Genomic DNA, 20,046 nt, shown 5'->3' on the forward strand with positions numbered 1-20,046 from the left:
GTCTAGAGTTGGTGAATGGTTAAAAGTTCTGAATAGTATTTAGAATTCTGTTTCTGAAATCTGTATTTATTTTCTTCTACAAGGAAGGATATCATGAGATTATTAATTCCATCATTATTTCTTGGTGATTCGAGTGTTTGTTTGCAGAGCACATTTCTAGAAATTTAGGATGTTATTACACATCCTATTGGTAGACACATGGAAGGGAAAAAGTCTACAGATGAAACAATGTCATGGACTCTAGTTGATGAGAATTGTTGTTGCTCCGTGTTTCAACCTTTTATACTTAGGAATCAATTCTTTATCACTATGGTGAACTACACACATGTAGGAAGAAAAAAACACCAGAATATCCCTGTAAATATAGACAAAAGAAACAAAGACTAGTCGACAGCTTCAAATATAGACTGTGTCCTGCCATTCTCATTTTTCAAAGTATGACATGAAATATTTATGAATTCAAGTAGTTTAGGGATTGTCTAATGGCACCTTATATCCTAATTGGAAGTAACCTGTGGATAGGTTTTATACTAGATTTACAAATCATTGTATTGATTTCCAGTGACAAAAAGTGTCCCAGAACAGTTCCGATTACTACCTCTGTCATAACAGCGTAATTGGAACAACTCATAATTCAGGTATCTGCTGATTGATTAAGCTGTTATTGAAAGGCCTCTTTTCTAAGGAAATCTACAATGGGAATAATGTTCCAATGGCAGATGTGCATATTGTGTCATGTTGTCATACAACCAATTCTAATATAGCTTTGATTCCAAAAGAACCTCCTGTTGCTACCTACTATACTTTGACCCTTCTACTTTTCACTTTTAGTGCAGTTGTATTTTCAATGACTGAATTTTCTATTAGTGCAATTGATGCACTGGTTGTATTATGAACTACTGTGTCCCTTTGTCCCTTGAACCTTCATTATTTCTCTCCTGGGGGGCTGTTTGCACATTTTCCCTTCTAATAGCTAACCAAATTGTAGTAGGAAGATCTTGTAAATATGCAAGAAATGTCACCAGTTCAGGAATAAATTGGAGCTATTTGCAACTGTACTCTTTTTTACTGCTTCTCCTCCACTTTTGTACCCTTCTTTCCATTTCTTTCTTTTATACCCTTCTTTCTATTTCTTTGGGGATGTAAATCCATTGCGAAACTGTTAGAAAGAGATGTGGTGACTCAGAATCCATGGGTGATTCTCTCTTTATTCCACAATATGCTAATCTGCTACACATGTACTTCAGCTGCAACTCAAGATAATCAAAATACTGGTAGCCACAGTTCTAGATTACCTTGTAAAAATATTCATCATATTATCAAAAGGAAACCAATTTTAAAAATCTAAATGAATAGAACCTTATATGGGGAAAAAAGGAGCTTTAAGTCCAACATCAAAGCAATAATTCTGATATGTTTTACATTTGTTATGTCATTTTCTCATTTCAAATATATATATTTGTACATAATGAGGAATGAGTCATCAAAGACAGTTTGCACAAGGGTTTTGCCTTTAGAAAGGACCTAATTTTGTGATATGGTATTCAAGACACTTTTCAAAAAGTCAGCAGTAACATACACTTAAACCTGTTTTATAAAATTTGCAATAATGCTCTTTTCCAGTAGATGTCTCTAAAATATTCTGAAGTGGGACAAGGAAATCGTGACTTACTTTAACAACACAAAGGGCAATGATTTAAACACAAATAATGTTAGATTACAGAGGATGAAGAAAACTTGTCTGCAAATCTGTTTTTAAAAATACAGTGGCTTTAATCATCAGATCTTTTATAGGAAGAAGGTATCTTATAACATTCTGTTTTGTACTACAGATATTATGAATGCTGACAAAATGTGAGCATGTACAAGTGCTGAAATAAACTGGCCCCTACCATATGTTATGAATATATAACAAATATTTGGTTTTACAAATGCTGTGAAATCATGCAATAAATTATATAAGAGCTACTGTAACTAACATTTGAATATGGGGCTTCTCCAGCAGGAGGATTGTAAAATGCATTCCCTGCAGTTTTGCATGTCTAGTTCTTCCCAGCAGTAGCAAATGTTTTCTTCTTTGAGAAAGAACATTACCTTCTCTAAGCATCTTTCACAATAAAATGATGATGCCTTTAGTGAAGAACACTGTGTACCATAAGTGGTTGTTGCACCAAATTGCCTACTTCAATTTAACTAGTAAATCTCAGTAAAGCTTAATATGTACACCGAACATTCACCATGCCAGTATTCACCTGATATTGATGGATCAGCTGGAAATCTGTCTCCTCAAGCCACACAGGAAGGTTTTCTGGCTCTGAGTGGGAGAGAGCAAACATTCTCATTACTGAGTTGCCATTAATGACTTCCTCCATATGGTTCAAAGGCCTGGAAGGAAAACAACAACAAAATAATGCAAATAAAACCCATCTAATTAAAAAAAAAAAAAGGATCTAATAAGGAAGCTGTTGCTCCTACTGTAGACACTTGCAGACCTTGCTTCTGTAAGTCCTTGATCCATCAAGGTCAGGGCTTCCATTGCAAGGGGAAAAAAAAGAGAGTAATTGTGCTGGGAGAAAAGCAAAAAGGAATCCAACTTAAAAAATATATTGCATTTAAAAAAAATCTGAAGTGCACAAACATCTTTACAAATTTAGTTGACTGAAATAAATGTCCTCTGTCCCTGTGCTTATCGCTTAGAAGGGAACAAGAAAAAGAAACTTAGAAATCTGTCCTGTAAGGAACAAAGCAAAGGTCTGTGTCAAGTGAAAGATAGATTGCTTGGAAAACCTAGAATCTGTGGCAGTCCTTGTGGTAGAGAATACATTTGGGGAGACAGAAAGATTGCTAAATGAAAAAACAAAAGAGCATCAATCAACGAGGCTCTTTATCACAGGAGAGTAACTGACTCCACTGTCAGAGATCCTATCAGCTCTTTGCTGTGGCTGGTTAAATCCCGTGTAATAAATTGGGATGAATGGAAGTATTGAACTCCAGTCAACAAACAGAAGTAGGGAAAGATAACATAAACTATTGAATTTGTAAAACAGGCATTTCAAGTTTTTAACAGCCTTGGCAGGGACTCCATCTAATGAATTCCCGAGCAAAGAGATTCATGTGACAATTGGATCTCAAGGATCTTTGTGTGATGCTTAATAGTTGTTTCTTTTATTCAGGAGTACAGTTTTCTCACTTAGATTCTAAAAAAAAAAAAAAAAAGGATTTAACAATATTGCTAAGAGCAAATGGGAAGCTTTATGAACATGCACATATACACATGCAATTACATTAATTTTTGGCATTTAATACTATAAAATACTTCATAATCACATTTTCTTTCAAATTAGCGATCTTGAAACTATAAAATATGAAAAAAGCTTAATTTCTCTCATTTTATATATATTATTTTCATATACTGAGGAATGAATCATCAAATTTTAGTGTACAGGAAAACTAGATTTTTACTTGATTCTTCTATATATGTTTATTTTTTTATCTCTTTCAATTGCTGTTTTTTTTCTTTCTGACAACTTTTTAATTTACTCTCTCCTCTCCCTCTTGTCACTGATTTTAAAGTTTTTTCTTATGTTTTTGGTTACTATTTTCAATATATTGATTATCTCCCACATATTACTGTCTATTCCCTTTTTTAATGTAATAGCATTTTTCAAGATCACATGAGTGATATATATCTCAAATTCTTTTGACCCTCAGGTCAATAGAAAATTAAACTTTGATGCTCTTCATTTGCCTCTTTTCTATTCTTGACACTTTACCTCTCACCTAGGTAAATTTTTACTTCTTGAGCATTCAGGATCTTTCCTAGACTGGGTACACAGAAGGAACTATATATTGATGAAGTGCTCCTACTGAAGTCTCAAATAGGATCCTAGAAGAGTTAAAATACCCCCCCACACATCCTTGTGTGTGTGTGTGTGTGTGTGTGTGTGTGTGTGTGTGTGAGAGAGAGAGAGAGAGAGAGAGAGAGAGAGAGAGAGAGAGACCTTGCCCTTGCTTCCCAGTCCTTGAAGGATGTTAAGTAAAACATTATATTATAATCTTCATATTAAATATGCAGCATGTAATACTTTGTAAGAAGTAAAATGAAAAGAACTGACTAAAATTCCATTATAAAATGCAACTTAAAATAACATGTCACTATTTATAATAAAGCTTTACCAAAGTATTTTGAACCCCGGAAATAAATCCTGTGTAAAATGCTTTTGTGATTTGTATTGAGGTCTCTCCACTTCAGGATCACGAGCACCCAAACCAATCTGCCTTTTGATTATGATGATTGGTGGGAAGGGGCAGCAGTCACAGTCAATATTGTATATAAATCAAAAATTAAGAATGCATTACTTTTTATTTTCTTAAATTAAAGCATTGTCTATAACACAGTCTAAAACTACAGACCAAGTAAGAAAGTAAGATAAATCATACCAAAAATTACTCATGTCATTCTAATAATTTCTAAGCAATTTATTGATTTCTACAAATTATATTGGTGTGCTCTTTTGCCATGGATGATACCAGCTAAATGATGTCCTGGTCAGAGAGGTAATTTAATATAGGGAACTCTCTCAACCTCCTTTAATGACTTACCCATCAGATTTAGAGAAACTGGGTGACATGAGGTCTCAATAAGTTTGTAATTTCTATTAACATCAGTTAAATTATCCTCCTGCTGAATTATCTGTTGGGCTTTCCTGAATAAAAAGTGATTGCATTCAATTTTTATCAGCACTTGAATACTGTGTGTATTTTTGAAAGTTTACTATCTTTACTGTTAACTAAATCATGAAAATTCTTATATAAATATCCTATTTGTTTATAGAGCTTTGTAAATGTCATAAGGCCAAATTCATCTGGCAGCATAAATCAAAGAATATTTATTGCATTTTTTTAGTTTTGTCACATAAATTTTATTTTCAAACAATTTATTAGAAAACTTTTTTCTTATATAATTGGTCTTTTACTAGTTTTTATTTCAAATAGTATATATACATCTATAGATTTCAATTAATATATGCTCATTTAAAATAGAATATATATGTTTCAAATGTATATTTACAGAATACATGAAATTTTTATATCTATACTATCTTTGATCAGTTTTTTAAATTGTCTCCAGTTTAACAAGGGGAATTTTCTTGTAAAGCTGAAAAAGGATTGGCATTTCTGTTAGTGTGTCATCTCTGAAAATCATTTCTTTTTTTTTAAAAGTCTATTTTCCAAATGTTAAATTTCACAATTTATACGAAAGTGAATTCATAGGGCTTGATAGAATTTTAAAAATGCCTTTTTAGCTGTAGTATCACAGGCTATCTTTGAAGTCCAAATATTCTTCTAATTTTTATTATTTTAATTTTTAGCATGTACTCTTGCTTTCCATCTGTCTTTCTATCTTTCTCTCTCCCTCTAGTCTATTTTTATTGTCTCTTCCCTATTTGATATATAGTAGTAAATATGAAATTCATCTAGAAAAGATTTCAAGTGTTTACTTGATAACACATTATACTTTCAGTCAGAAATATTTGAATACAGTAACTTAGAGTGCCAAAATTTAAAAAAATAACAGAAGTCTATCTAAAATTTTGCCTGGAACTCCTGGTTTACTTTTTCACTATTATTGCACTGGCTTCACCTATCTAAAAAATTAAATTTTCACATACACAAATTTCGTGGAAAATTCCTTTCTCGAGTGTTCATATGTATTACTACATTACTAATGTAGTATTAAAGATGCTTTTCCTTCTGATTTACTGAGATTAAAAAAATTAACTGCTTTAAAATTCTTGATTTTTACATTTTAGTAAAATTATGAAAATACTTGTATATGAAAGAGTTCAAGTTTCATTAATAATACTTTTATATTTTTTCAAGTTGACTTTTAAGTTTTCTAAGAAGTTGTCTTACGAAAAGCAGTATCATAAAACTGATTTGTAATGATATTCCTAGATCAGAATTATTATATTAGGTATGTTCTATAATATTTTTATTTTCTAAAATGCTCTATTATTTTTAATTCTCTTATTATTTTAAAAAAGAAATAATTTAAAATTCTGATTTTTTTCTAAATATTTTATTTATTTTATGGGCACTTTATTAACATCTGATAAAGTATTTTTTAAGTTTTTTACTTCAATTGATTTCATTGAAAAATTTTATTATTAAGAATACTTATTTCATGAGACTAATTTCATAACATTCTTTAATATTTTCTTCTTCATGATTCATGGTTGCAAATGATGTTTAACATAATGGGTAAATGTCATTATGATGAAAAATGAGTCTAGCAATTTTATCTCTTTATTATACAAATTTGTATGATTGTTTGAATCTAACATTTACCTAGCAAGAAAAAATAATCTACTAATATTGAAAATCAAGTTGATTTTCATTCCAGAAATGTAGCTTATTTATTTAATATTGAATTTATTTTTTATAATTATTTGGTATTATTTAGATGTTGTACATATTAAAAGATGTTCCAGACTAACTGAGTTTGTCACAGTATCATTACCTAATTTACGACTAGGTTCCTAAGTGATAAAATTTTTGTTTTATTCTCAGATTCAAAAAATTCATACTCATGATACCTGAAACAAATGCTTTTAAAATTTGGTTAAACTCTTGTTTCTTTTTCAGTGTCTTCAATAATTTACTATAAACTTCTGGACTATAATTATCAAATAACTATGCATTTAGAACAATTAGCACATACTAATAAGTAAAATAAATTGAGCACCAAAAGATTTGGAAGTTCTAACAAATACATAAATCATAAGTAATGATAAACAGTTCATTCTACTAAAACACTGACTGTTTCACGGAATCTATGCAGTGCCTGACATCGGTCCAACAAAATGCTAATTTTGAAAAATAGTTTTCAGATGTTGCCACAGTAGGAATTCCATTCATCACATATCCTAAAAAATATATCCTTTATCATGTATCCATGATTAACTTGTAATTAGTTAATATTATAATTGGTATAACTCAGCCTGTCAGTTATTGGACTTCAGCATTATATATTTGCCAACAGTTGTGGCTTTATTATATTTCAATATTTTAACAATTGGCCGACCACATTGCTACATACTGGCAAAACACAATCATGGAGTTGGGGAATGTGCAATGTTGCTAGATGGGAGTAAGGAGCAACAGTCTGGCTTTTGAGTGGAAAGCGATTTTATTTCTGAGACGTTCTAAAATTGTCATTGGGCTGTAGATTTGATTGCTGTGAAGGCAGCACAAACACCCTTCATATGCTTCCATGCTTAGCAGTGCCTCTTTAGGGATCTTGTGCTATAACAATAGAAAGAATGGTAATGTCTACATGAGGAAATCAGGAACCTGTGAAAGGCACCTTCCACCCCCATCCCACTTCACTCACTCGTTAAGGAATGGTATGAGACTCAAGGTTTTCATTTCTTAAACTTTATTAAATCATGTCTTCAACACATGCCTTTGTTATGAACAGGAATGCTATTTAAAAGTCTATGAAGATTGATTTCTGGATTACAATTTTAGTATTAATCTATCTAGTATTTTCTGCATTATAACAATGAATTTCCCTCTTAGAAGTAGAAAGCTTAGCAATTTGTTCTAAATTAGTGTTCCTAACCAGGGCCATACATGGAAATCACCTGTAGAGTTTTTTGTTTTGTTTTGTTTGTTTTTTAATATGCACATGTCCCATTCCCCAAAATAGATCTACTGAATGAGAATCTCAGATGAGGGAGTGAAAAGAACATGGACACTTAATGTTTCAAAGTATACAGGAACTTCTGATTTCCATCCATGAGAAAAAAAAGTTTCTAATGGGATGTAAAGAAATATGTGTTATAATAAAAGTTAATGATAGAAAAGGAAATTTGAAGAGTAACCTTGTTTGTACACCATAAAACAATATTATCTTTGCTTTCACTATAATTATGCTTCCCTTCCTAACGAAGTATCCACAGCCTACTGAGTAATGGTACTACCTTCAAATGCACCAGCTCTTTTTGTTCCTATGATCTAGCCAAAAATGTAAGCAGCAAATAAATGAAAAGATCATTGTTCATGCTGTTAAATTCACCTGTTCTTACTGCTATAAATACTTTTAAGTTTGTATCCTTAATACTCATATTTAAATTAGTAGGTCCAAGGTGGGGTTCTAGAAGTTCTACCTCCAAAAGTTTCCAGGTGATGCTCATACTGCTGATTAAGGAACCCCAGTCTAAGAACCATTGCTTTACTCTCTAGTTATACTCTTGGATGGATTTACATTTAAGCTGCCAGAATAAAAGGCCTTATTACACCATTTAAGGAGGAATCATGATAAAAATTTATGCAATGATTAAATGGTTGTATCTGTGTGAATTAATTTAAACTTACACTATAATAACCTTATTGCTAGGTCTTAGAAGAAGATTTACACTTTTCGCCACCCACTCCATCCCCTAAATAATTACACTATTTCCCAAGCTGCAGATTGCCTTTGTCCACCAGATAAGTCAACAATTACACAGGACTTTATAGAATACAGTGGAGGAAATGAAAATCAAAAAGAAACAGCGTCAAAACAAAAATATTGGACATGAATGGAAATTCATTAATTTAGCTCAATGCCCTGAAGAAAAACAATGCAAAATTCAATCTAACAATAGAGAGTCAAATTAATATCAAATATACTTCCTGTGGAGTAGAGAAGCTTAAGTACTATAGTCACGGCCACATATGGCTTAGGGAGCATAATTAACATGTGCCAGAGATGCAGAGTTTCATTGGTTCATAAATTCACATGGGAAGAAGCACAGCCAGACACAAAACATTTGTTTCCTCATGTCTGACATGCAGACTTTAATGGATAAATTTGTTCATTAGAAGTCTGTAAATTAAAGCCACATTACTTGATGGTCTCAATATTTTATTTTATTTATTTTTATTGTTATTATTTATTGATTGATTTATTAGCAGATTCCTGCTCTATCCCCCAGGCTGGAGTGCAGTGGTGCCATCTTGGCTCACTGCAACCTCCGCCTCCTGGGTTTAATTGATTCTCCTGCCTCAGCCTCCCGAGTAGCTGGAATTACAGGCACCCACCACCACACTAGACTAATTTTTGTATTTTTAATAGAGACGGGCTTTCACTATGTTGGCCAGGTGGGTCTTGAGCTCTGATTTCAAGTGATCCACCTGTCTTGGCCTCCCAAAAGTGCTGGGATTACAAGCATTAGCCACCACACCTGCCCTGTTCTCAATATTTTAAATAGTTCATTTCTCTAAACTGTTTTCCCCGAAGAAAAACTATATTGCCATTTAAAATATTGCTTGAGTCATGTTAAATCTTCAATAGAGTTGACTTATTTTACGAGAATTTCTATTTAATGAAATTTCACTGACTTTACCAGTTGATTTGCTTGAAATATGCCTGCAATAGTTTACTTTTATTTTTAGTCCAGTTTGAGACTATAAAAATCTGGAAACAATCCATTTAAGTGGCACTATTAATGAAATAGCTATTTTTATTTTAGTAAGGAACCTGTAGCTGTCCCTTTTATCCAAGTAGACCTCAGTTGGAAATTGCCTTGTTAAACAATCAGCCTTTGTGGCAGTCCACTTATAAAACTGTTACAGCTTTTAACACAGCAGATTTTAAAATCTCCTCAATTAGGCAGGCAGTATACATCTGCTACTTTACACAGCTCCCGCAAACTACTATCCATTTTCATGGAAAGGAGGCCTGAATAATTTTATTTTTTTTCCAAGCAGAATTAGAGTCCTGCATTTCCCACTCCAGTGTGGTGTCACATTGCCCTATGGTTGGGGGCGGAGCAGCTTACTCTGCAATCATCCCCGACCATCATGCTTCAGTACACGGGAAAATGAATGTCAGCCACATTATTGTTCAGGACTGGAAAAAATGAGGCCGTCCCAGCGCTTAACTGTCTCTGTTCTCTTTCTGCTTCCTTTTAGCCCAGGAACAGCAACATTTGATACACACCAACCAGGCTGAAAGTCATACAGCTGTTGGCAGAGGAGTAGCTGAGCAGCAGCAGCAAGACTGTGGTGACCCAGGTCATAGACTGTAATTGCTATCATCTCTAACCCAATTATTGCCAGTGCTATTTATTACAACTTCTAAGCAAGAAATCTCTTAGCTGTCAAATGATTGATGGTGACACATTAGCATACTTCTCAGTCCTTTTCTACTGGTGCTGGATGTTGGGAGAAATTGTGGGTAAGCTATAATAGGTACTGAAAAGACCATGTACAATTATTGAAGCTTTGTGTGCAAACACAGAAGGAATAAAAATGCTATGATATTAGGTTGTAAGGAAACCACAGGTTTCCAAAACAAGACCAAACTTTCGTTCTCCAAAGAGTGCCATTATGGAAGACCCTTGACATGGAAGGAACAACGTATTATTTTAAGGGATCTAAGAAGGCTCTCTTCCATTCATTGATAAGAGATCGCTTAACAGGTGCTGATCCCTAAGAAACGAAATTATGACTAAGAATCAACAAGAACCTCCTGCTGATCCAAAGCTGGCATGTCACATGTTTTTCCATCTTTCTAATCAGGTTTTGCCATTTCTTTTAAGCTAAACTTTAGCTCTGACAAACATAAGGTTGGTTGCTGCTTAAAACATCTATTCACTGTGTTTGGCATGGATCTAGTCATACAAAACAAGGCATTCAATTAAGAAATGTCACTTAAAGGGCTGTCTTTAAGAACGCAGCTGAATATCCCCTAACAATGGTATTGTAATTTTTTAAGGGATTGAAATTCAGTATCTTTATAAAAGACCATAACATTCTTGAATTACTGCAATACATGTGTAAAGGGATAGACAGTATTATTGCTATATAAAGTGATTCAAACTAAATTATAAGTCTCTTTATCCTTGATTAATGAATACCTCGGTAAACAATAAAATTCTCAGAACATAGCTACAACTACATACATATATACAGCTGCATATTTTTAATATCGAGGTATTGAATTTGGAAGCAGAAGATGAGCCATCAGCTCTGTAACTGCGAGCAAGTTATTTTGGTTTTCTGCCCCTTTGTTTCTTTTTGAGAGTGTAACAGTAACTCTTTGAAATAATTTTTTTAAAACAGAAAATTCTGAGAAAAGTTAAAACATTTTAGAAATCGAAGCTATTATAATGCTTTTTACAAATTTCTACACTTAGTCTTAACATTCAAGTTGCCATTTGCTAAATGAATATAGGCTTGTATTTTCAAATGTATTAGTGCAAATATAGTTTATTTGAATTACCTTCAAATCTATCATGAAATTTAAGTGATTTTAAATGTATATATATATTTAATTTTTAATTAAAAATTGAAGTGGTTTTAGGCCAGGCACAGTAGCTCATGTCTATAATCCCAGCACTTTGGGAGGCTGAGGCAGGTGGATCATGAGGTCAGAAGATCAAGAACATCCTGGCCTACATGGTGAAACCCCGTCTCTACTAAAATAAAAAAAGTTAGCCAGGCATGGTGGTGCCCTCCTGTAGTCCCAGCTACTTGGGAGGCTGAGGCAGGAGAATCTCTTGAACCCGGGAGGCAGAGATTGCAGTGAGCCGACAACATGCCACTGCACTGCAGCCTGGCAACAGAGCGAGACTCGGTCTCAAAAATAAAAAATAAAAAATTAAGTGGTTTTAAATACATATAATTAATTTTTAATTTTTGTGGGTACATAGTAGGTGTATATATTGTTTTGATACAGGTACACAATGTGTAATAATCACATAATGGAGAAGGAGGTATCCAGCCCCTCAAGCATGTATCCTTTCGGTTACGAACAATCCAATTATATTCTCTTAGTTATTTTAAAATGTATAATTAAATTATTATTGACTATAGTCACAACATTGTGCTATTAAATAGTAGGTCTTATTCATTCTTTATTTTGTTCTTCTTTTTTATTTTTATTTATTTATTTATTTACTTATTAATGTTTTTAGAGACAGGGTCTCTCTGTGTCACCCAGGCAGGAGTACAGTGAAGTGATCATGCATCTGGAGCCTCCATCTCCAGAGCTCAACCAGTCCTCCTGCCTCAGGTGCCCAAACAGCTGGGACTACAGGCGTGTGCCACCATGCCTGGTTAATTTTTTTTTTTCTTTACAGAGATGAGGTTTAGCCATGTTGCCCAGGCTAGTCTTGAACCTCTGGGCCAAAGCAGTCCACCTGCCTCAGCCTCCCAAAGTGCTGGGACTACAGCTGTGAGCCACTGTGCCCAGCCTCTAACAAAATTTTTATACTCAAATAAAAAACAAATTTGTATTTATATATTTTTAAACATATATATATATACACACACACACACATATATATTTAATTTTTAATTAAACATTTAAATGGTTTTAGGCTGGGTGTGGTGGCTCACGCCTGTAATCTCAGCACTTTGGGAGGCCAAGGCGGGTGGATTACAAGGTCAGGAGATCAAGAACATCCTGGCCAACATGGTGAAATCCCGTCTCTACTAAATTAGCCGCACGTGGTGGCACACACCTGTAGTCCCAGCTACTTGGGAGGCAGAGGCAGAGGAATCGCTTGCACCTGGGAGATGAACCATTCCACCTCACTCCAATCAGCCATTATCCTTCCCAGCCTCTGATAACCATCCTTCTACTCTCTATCTCCTTGAGTTCAATTGTTTTGATGTTTAGATCCCACAAATATGTGAGAACATGTGATATTTGTCTTTCTGTTCCTGGCTTATTTCCCTTAGCATAATGATCTCCAGTTGCATCCATGTTGTTTCTTTGTTTTTAATGGCTGAATAATACTCCATTGTGCATATATACCACATTTTCTTTATCTATTCATCTGTTGATGGTCACATATATTTCTTCCATATCTTGGCTATTGCTGCGAATAGTGCTGCAAAATACATGAGAGTGTGGATACCTCTTGGATATACTGATTTCCTTTCTTTTGTGTATTTACCTAGCAGTGGGATTGCTAGATCATGTGGTATCTCTCTTTTTAGTTTTTGAGGAACCTCCAAACTGTTCTCCATAATGGTTGTACTAATTTACATTCCTACCAACAGGGTGTGGCGGTTCCCTTTTCTCCACATCCTGGTCAGCATTTGTTATTTCCTATCTTTTGGATATAAGTCATTTTAACTGAGGTGAGATGATATCTCATAGTAGTTTTGGTTTGAGTTTCTCTGATGATCAGTTATGCTAAGCACCTTTTTATATGCCTGTTTGCCATTTGTGTGTCTTCTTTTGAAAATGTCTATTCAAATCTTTTGCCCATTTTTTGATTGGATTATCAGATGTTTTCCTATAGGGTTGTTTGACCTTCATATATATGTTGATTATTTAGTCCCTTGTCAGATGGGTGGTTTGCAAGGATTTTCTCTCATTCTGTGGGTTGTGTCTTGACTCTGTTGGTTGTTTCCTTTGCTGTGTAGAAGCTTTTAAACTTGATGTGATCCCATTTGTCCATTTTTACTTTGAGCATCTGTGGTTGTGGGGTATTACTCAAGAAATTTTTGCCCAGACCAATGTCTTAGAGACTTTCTCCAATGTTTTATTGTAGGAGTTTCATGTTTTGAGGTCTTAGACTTAAATAGTTAATCCTTTTTTATTTTATTTTTGTGCATGGCAAGAGATAGAGGTCTAGAGTCATTCTTCTGCATATGGACATCCAATTTCCCCAGCACCATTTATTAAAGAGATTGTCTTTTCCCCAGTGTTTGTTCTTGGCACCTTTGTTGAAAATGAGCTCACTGTAGATATGTGGATTTGTTTCTGGGTTCTCTATTCTATTCCATTGGTCTATTTGTTTTTATTCCAGTACCATGCTGTTTTGGTTACTATAGTTCTGTATTATAATTTGAAGTCAGGTAATATGATTCCTCCAGTTGTTCCTTCAGTTGTTCTTTTTGCTTAGGTAAACTTTGGTTATTCTGGGTCTTTTGTTGTTCCATATAAATTTTAGGATTTTTTTTTTTTTTGTATTTCTGTGAAGAATGTCATCAGTGTTTTGATAGGGATTGCATTGAATCTGAAGGTTGCTTTGGATAGTATGGACATTTTAACAATATTTATTCTTCCTATCCATGAACATGACATATCTTCAATTTCTTTCATTAGTGTTTTATAGTTTTCATTATAGTGATCTTCCACTTCTTTGGTTAATTGAATTCTTATGTATTTAACTTTGTGTGTGGCTACTGTAAATGAGATTACTTTTTTTTCTTTCTCAGTTTATTCACTGTTGGCATATAAAAATGCTACTGAGTTTCATATGTTGGTTTTGTATCCTGCAATTTTACTGAATTCATTTATCCATTCTAATAGTTTTTTGGTGGAGTCTTCAGGTTTTTCCAAATATAAGGTCATATCATCTGCAAACAAGGATGCTTTGACCCCTTCCTTTCTAATTTGAATGCCCTTTATTTCTTTGTCTTGTCTGATTGCTCTAGCTAGAGCTTCTAGTGCTTTGTTGAAAAACAGTGGTGAAAGTGAGCATCCTTGTTGTGCTCCAGATGATAGAAGAAAGGGGGTTTTAGTTTTTCTCCATTATATGATACAAACTATGGGTCAAAATATATTTTTAAATGGTCTCAATTTTCTCTTCTTCTATATGCAGAAGTGATGCGAAAAATGACTGACCAGGTAAACTACCAGGCAAAGAAACTGACACTTCTGCAGAACAAGATTGATAATATTTCTTTGACTGTGAATGACATAAGGAACACTTACTCTTCCCTAGAAGGAAAAGTCAATGAAGATAAAGGCAGAGAATTTCAATCTCTTCTAAAAGGTAAAAATAAAATAAAATAAATTATTCATTCAGTAACACAGGAAGCAAATGATTCATTTTTCTTTTCTTACATCACTTCGAGATCTTTGCTTTAGTCTGGGTGGTATGGAAACCTAAGAAAGATATTTTTTGAATGAGATATAAAATCACTAAAATTCTGAAATAATTTGAAATATCTACATTTTATTATATATACTGAAGTCTTTGAATATTCCATTTGGTTGATAAACATAATGCATCTAATTATAGCCTTACTTATATTCATTTTTAGTTAACGCGAGTCATATTAATTTACTTCCATTGTGTTATCCACTTCAAGAATAAAGATACATTTAGGGGATCAAGACAGCTAGATGCCTGTTTGACTCAATATTAATCTGAAGTGTATCGTTAGCCCCAAAATTTTCTAGGTTATGGTGTAAAATCTACTAAATATATCCTAAAACATTCCAGTTATTATTAATATTTAAAAAAATTTATATATGTGAATAGGCTTTGCCTGAATTTTGTGCTCTTAAAGCAGTGGGCTTAAAAGCAGGCTATGTTTCTTTCTGGAGGCTCTACAGGATAATCCATTTTCTGCTAATCCAAGTTGTTGGCAGAACTCATTTTCTTGCAGTTGTAGGACTGAGGTCCCTGTTTTCTTGATGTCTGTAAACTGAGGTCCATTCCCAGCTTCTAGAAGCCACTGCATTTCTTGACTCATAGTCCTCCATCTTTAAAGCCAGCTACATTGTGTTGAGTTCTCTCTGCATCTTTCTGACCATGTAACTCCATTGGACCTACCTGGATAATCAGAAAAATCTCCCTATCTCAAGGCACTTAACTTTAATCACATTTGCCAAGTCCCTTTTGCCATGTAAGATACATATTCACAGATATGGGGAATTAGCATATGGACACCTTGGGGGAAATGGGTGTGTCTTATTCTGCCTGCCACAGAGATTTATGCATAGTGAGTAATTGCTATGAAAGTGTTATACACAGGATACAATGGGACTACTTGACACTTGCAACAAATCCAATCTAAGGGGACCAGGGAAAGCATCTAGAAGGAGAAACCATCTCGATGTTAACCAGGCAAAAGAGTTTCAGGTAGGGCAAGGATGTTCTAGGCATGCAGTTAGTTTGGTTCCTGGGAGTGTCCCAAATGGGTTTATTGTATGAAACTTGTCTGTTTGCAAGTTTCAGGATTACTGGGTTTTTTCCCTTTGCTTTATTCATTAAAAAACTCAGTGTACAACCCAATTTTTATGATTCACAAGTTATCTTTTCTCTATTGTGGTTCTCAGATTTAAAAAAGACAAATAGGTGGATATTTAATATATCATCTACCAGTACAGACACTTACATAACTCAACAACAATTATGATTTTTTAATCATATAAATAATTGCTGCTACTCAGCCACTAAAAGAGAGACCTTGTCCTACGTATCTGATATGACCCAACCTTACCAATGCTAAGCATGAGAAGGAAATATTTTTCCCCCTGACGTGACAGCATGAGAAAGAAGTCAAATAGAAACAGTGTGTAATTGACTATAACCATCTGAATGAGATTTGTTTAGCAAGAGTTGGTTCTCATGAGCTAAGAGAATTAGCCTGTCACCTGTTTTTTGTGACCTACCAGCCTACTACAAAGATTGTGGCACTGACACAGGAGAAAAATCACACACTCACAGCAACAGCGTTAATAATGAAACTCCCTCCTCAATAGGAGGAATTAATTGTATACTGAGCACAGTCGTTAATTATAAGAACCAGAGGGCTTGAAGTTAATGAATATTCTTACAGGAAACAAAAACTAAACCCACCTGCAAGGTGCTGTGCTTGCCTAGTGAAACCACAGCTTCCTCCCTTGTTTATTTTACATTCAAGGTGAAAAACACTGCTTAATCTGACAGTAGCCATAGAAACTGTTGAAAATCAAATGTCTCAACTCCTTAAGAGGAGGTGGATACCTTAAGAGGCACCTAAATGTTATTAAAAGGCCATACATTCACAGTCACAGAAGGGGCATGCGAAGGTATCTGATACCAAATATATCTCGTAAGTCACCAAATGTAATATGCATTTAAGAAAGTGGAAGCATATCAGTCACAGGAAACAGAATCAAATAGAATTAAAACGATATGCCCACTCAAATATTAACATAAAGCACTTTGATATGTTCTTGCAAAATCAGATTCTTGCACAGATGCTTGTTTAGTAACAAATTGTAGGAATGTCATCTGAAAAGCTTCTTATCCCAAAACACATTTTTAAGCTAATAATCTGTTTAATGTCTTTTCAGACATTGCTGTGATTTTGCACTCTCTTCAATGTATTTTTCCAAAAAAGTGTTAAAGCATAATAGCTAATTTATATTATTCATTTTCATTTTTTTTCCTAATTATATTGATCAAGCTTTTGTACTGAGTTTTATCTATCTGCAGAGTTTTTGCTTATTGTTACTCTTATTATGGCTTTCAGGTCATGTAGTTTTTTTTGTTTGCTGAAGTTAAACATTTATTGTAATTGTTCACAACTAATAAAGTCAATAAAGCTTAAATTTTATTATTTCTTTTAAATTTTGAAAAATTGTAAGGTTATAAAGTCAAAGAAGGTCTAATCTGAACCTTAAATGTTTTATTATATTTCATCAAGTTTTTGACATCAGGAGAATTAGAGTCATTTTTAACTAATGGGAAATGACTAAATGTTCTTATTAGAAAGAGTAATATTAATATTACTATTGAATAGTACCTTACACTCAATGATACTTACATATTCTTTTTTAAGACCAGAAGTCTAATTTTCTAAATTTTACTTTCTCTGTATAACATATAGAATGTACTTCATGAATATTTATTTAATAAATGGGTGACTGGTTAAATGCTAAGCAAAATGTAGAAGATAAAAATATTTTAAAGCCTTTCTGGTGTGATTATCCATGTTATTTGATACAAATGCTAGGACTATTTCTGCATAATTTATCTTAATTGTGGCTAGTCTTTTCTAATTCATTTAGCCTTTTCTTAGTACTTTAAGGCTGTGGTCATTGATTACTATTCCATATTTCATGTTTTGTTTTCTTTTTCAATTACATACAAATTGATCTTTGGACTTTTAAACTTACTTTAGTTTCCACTAAGTTTATAAAAAGTAAAGTAAAATATCTTTTCCATTTTTTTTTTCATCTGGCAACACTGATCTTTATGATGTAGGATTTCCAGAGAAACGTTTATCCATCTAAATTGTAATATTTACAGCTTTGTTTTTGTACAAAGTTGTCAATATCAAAATGCTCAAACATCATTATATTTTAATAATCACTCTTTCACATATTTTATGTAAGTCCCTCATGTATGTTAAGTGCTTTTTAAAACTTACTTACAAAATAGAGACATGTAGAGCCTATTCTTTTAATCCAAGGATGATCTTTCTTTAATAGACTACCTAGTAGCCCTAACTGATGGCAATATCCCATTGTACAGACTTTCCTGTCTAAAATGCTTTGCATTATGTTGTATTTAACATTATAGTCATTGATTATGGTGTTAGTCCATTTTCATATTGCTACAAAAAAAAAAAAAAAAACCTGAGAGAGAGTAATTTATATAGAAAAAGAGGTTTAATGGACTTGGTTCCACGTGGCTGGGGAGGCCTCACAATCAAGGCAGAAGGTGAAAAAGGAGCAAAGCCACACCTTACATGGTGGCAGGCAAGAGAGCATGTGCAGGGGAACTGCCCTTTATAAAACCATCAGATCTTGTGAGACTTATTCACTATCATGAAAACAGTATGGGATAAACCCCTCCCCATGATTCAATTATCTCCCAGTGGATCCCTCCCATGACATATGGGTATTATGGAAGCAACAATTCAAGATGAGATTTGGGTTGGGACAACGCCAAAGCATATTTTTCCATCCCTGGCCCCTTCCAAATCTCATGTCCTCACATTTCAAAACCATCATGCCTTCCCAACAGTCCCCCAAAGTCTTCATTCATTTCAGCATTAACTCAAAAGTCCACAGTCCAAAGCCTCATCTGAGACAAGGCAAGTTCCTTCTGCCTATGAACCTGTAAAATCAAAAGGAAGTTAGTTACTTCCTAGATATAATGCAGGCACAGGCATTGGGTAAATACACCCATTCTAAATGGGAGAAATTGGCCAAAACAAAGGGGCTACAGGCCTCATGCAAGTCCGAAATCCAGTGGAGCAGTCAAATCTTAAAGCTCCGAAATGATCTCCTTTGACTCCATATCTCATATCCAAGTCACACTGATGGAAGAGGTGGGTCCCCATGGTAGTGGGCAGCTCCACCCCATGGCTTTACAGGGTACAGCCTCTCTCCCAGCTGCTTCCATGGGCTGATGTTGAGTGTCTGTGGCTTTTCCTCATGCACAGTGCAAGCTGTCAGTGAATCTACCATTCTGGGGTCTGCAGGACAGTGGCCCTCCTCTCACAGCTCCACTAGGTAGTGCCCAAGTAGATACTATGTTTGGGGGGTCCCACCCCACATTTCCCTTCTGCACCACCCTAGCAGAGGTTCTCTATAAAGGCTCTGCCCTAAAGCAGACCTCTGCCAGGATATCCATGTGTTTCTATACATCCTTTGAAATCTAGGCGGAGGTTCTCAAACCTCAAATCTTGACTTTCGTGCATCTGAAAGCCCAATACCCCATGTAAGCCACCAAGGCTTGGGGCTTGCACCCTCTGAAGCAATGGCCTGAGCTATGCATTGGTCCCTTTTAGCCATGGCCGGGACACAGAGCACCAAGTCCTGAAACAGCACAATGGAGCAAGGTCCCCATGAAACCATTTTTCCCTCCTAGGCTTCTCGGCTTGTGATGGGAGGCACTGCTTTGAAAACTCTGACATGTCCTGAAGGCATTTTCTCCATTGTCTTGGCAATTAACATTTGGCTCCTTGTTACTTATGCAAATTTCTGCCACCAGCTTGAGGTTCTCCTCAGGAAATTTTTTTTTTTCTTTTCTAGTTCATCATCAGGCTGCAAATTTTTGAACTTTTATGCTCTGCTTCCCTTTTAAACATAAGCTCCAATTCCAAGCCATATATTTGCGAATTAATAAAACTGAAAAGAGCACCCAAGTGACTTCTTGAACTCTGCTGCTTAGATATTTCTTCTGCCAGATATCTTAAATCATTTCTCTCAAGTTCAAAGTTCCACAGATCTCTAGGGCAGGGGCAAAATATCACCAGTCTCTTTGCTAAAGCATATCAAGAATCACCTTTGCTCCAATTCCCAAT

General features: G+C 34.5%; 1 protein-coding gene across 1 annotated transcript in view; it reads left to right on the plus strand.

Moving 5' to 3' along the window:
- The window catches only part of MMRN1 (multimerin 1), a 59,639-nt gene that overhangs the window by 18,336 nt on the left and 21,257 nt on the right, over positions 1-20,046 (plus strand). Inside the window, exons 4-5 of the mRNA XM_015450653.4 lie at positions 9,964-10,065; positions 14,616-14,789. Coding sequence (XP_015306139.3) covers positions 9,964-10,065; positions 14,616-14,789 — 276 coding nt within the window. The remainder of the gene's footprint in view (positions 1-9,963; positions 10,066-14,615; positions 14,790-20,046) is intronic.

This window comes from Macaca fascicularis, chromosome 5 (assembly GCF_037993035.2).
Source record: "Macaca fascicularis isolate 582-1 chromosome 5, T2T-MFA8v1.1".
NCBI lineage: Eukaryota > Metazoa > Chordata > Mammalia > Primates > Cercopithecidae > Macaca > Macaca fascicularis.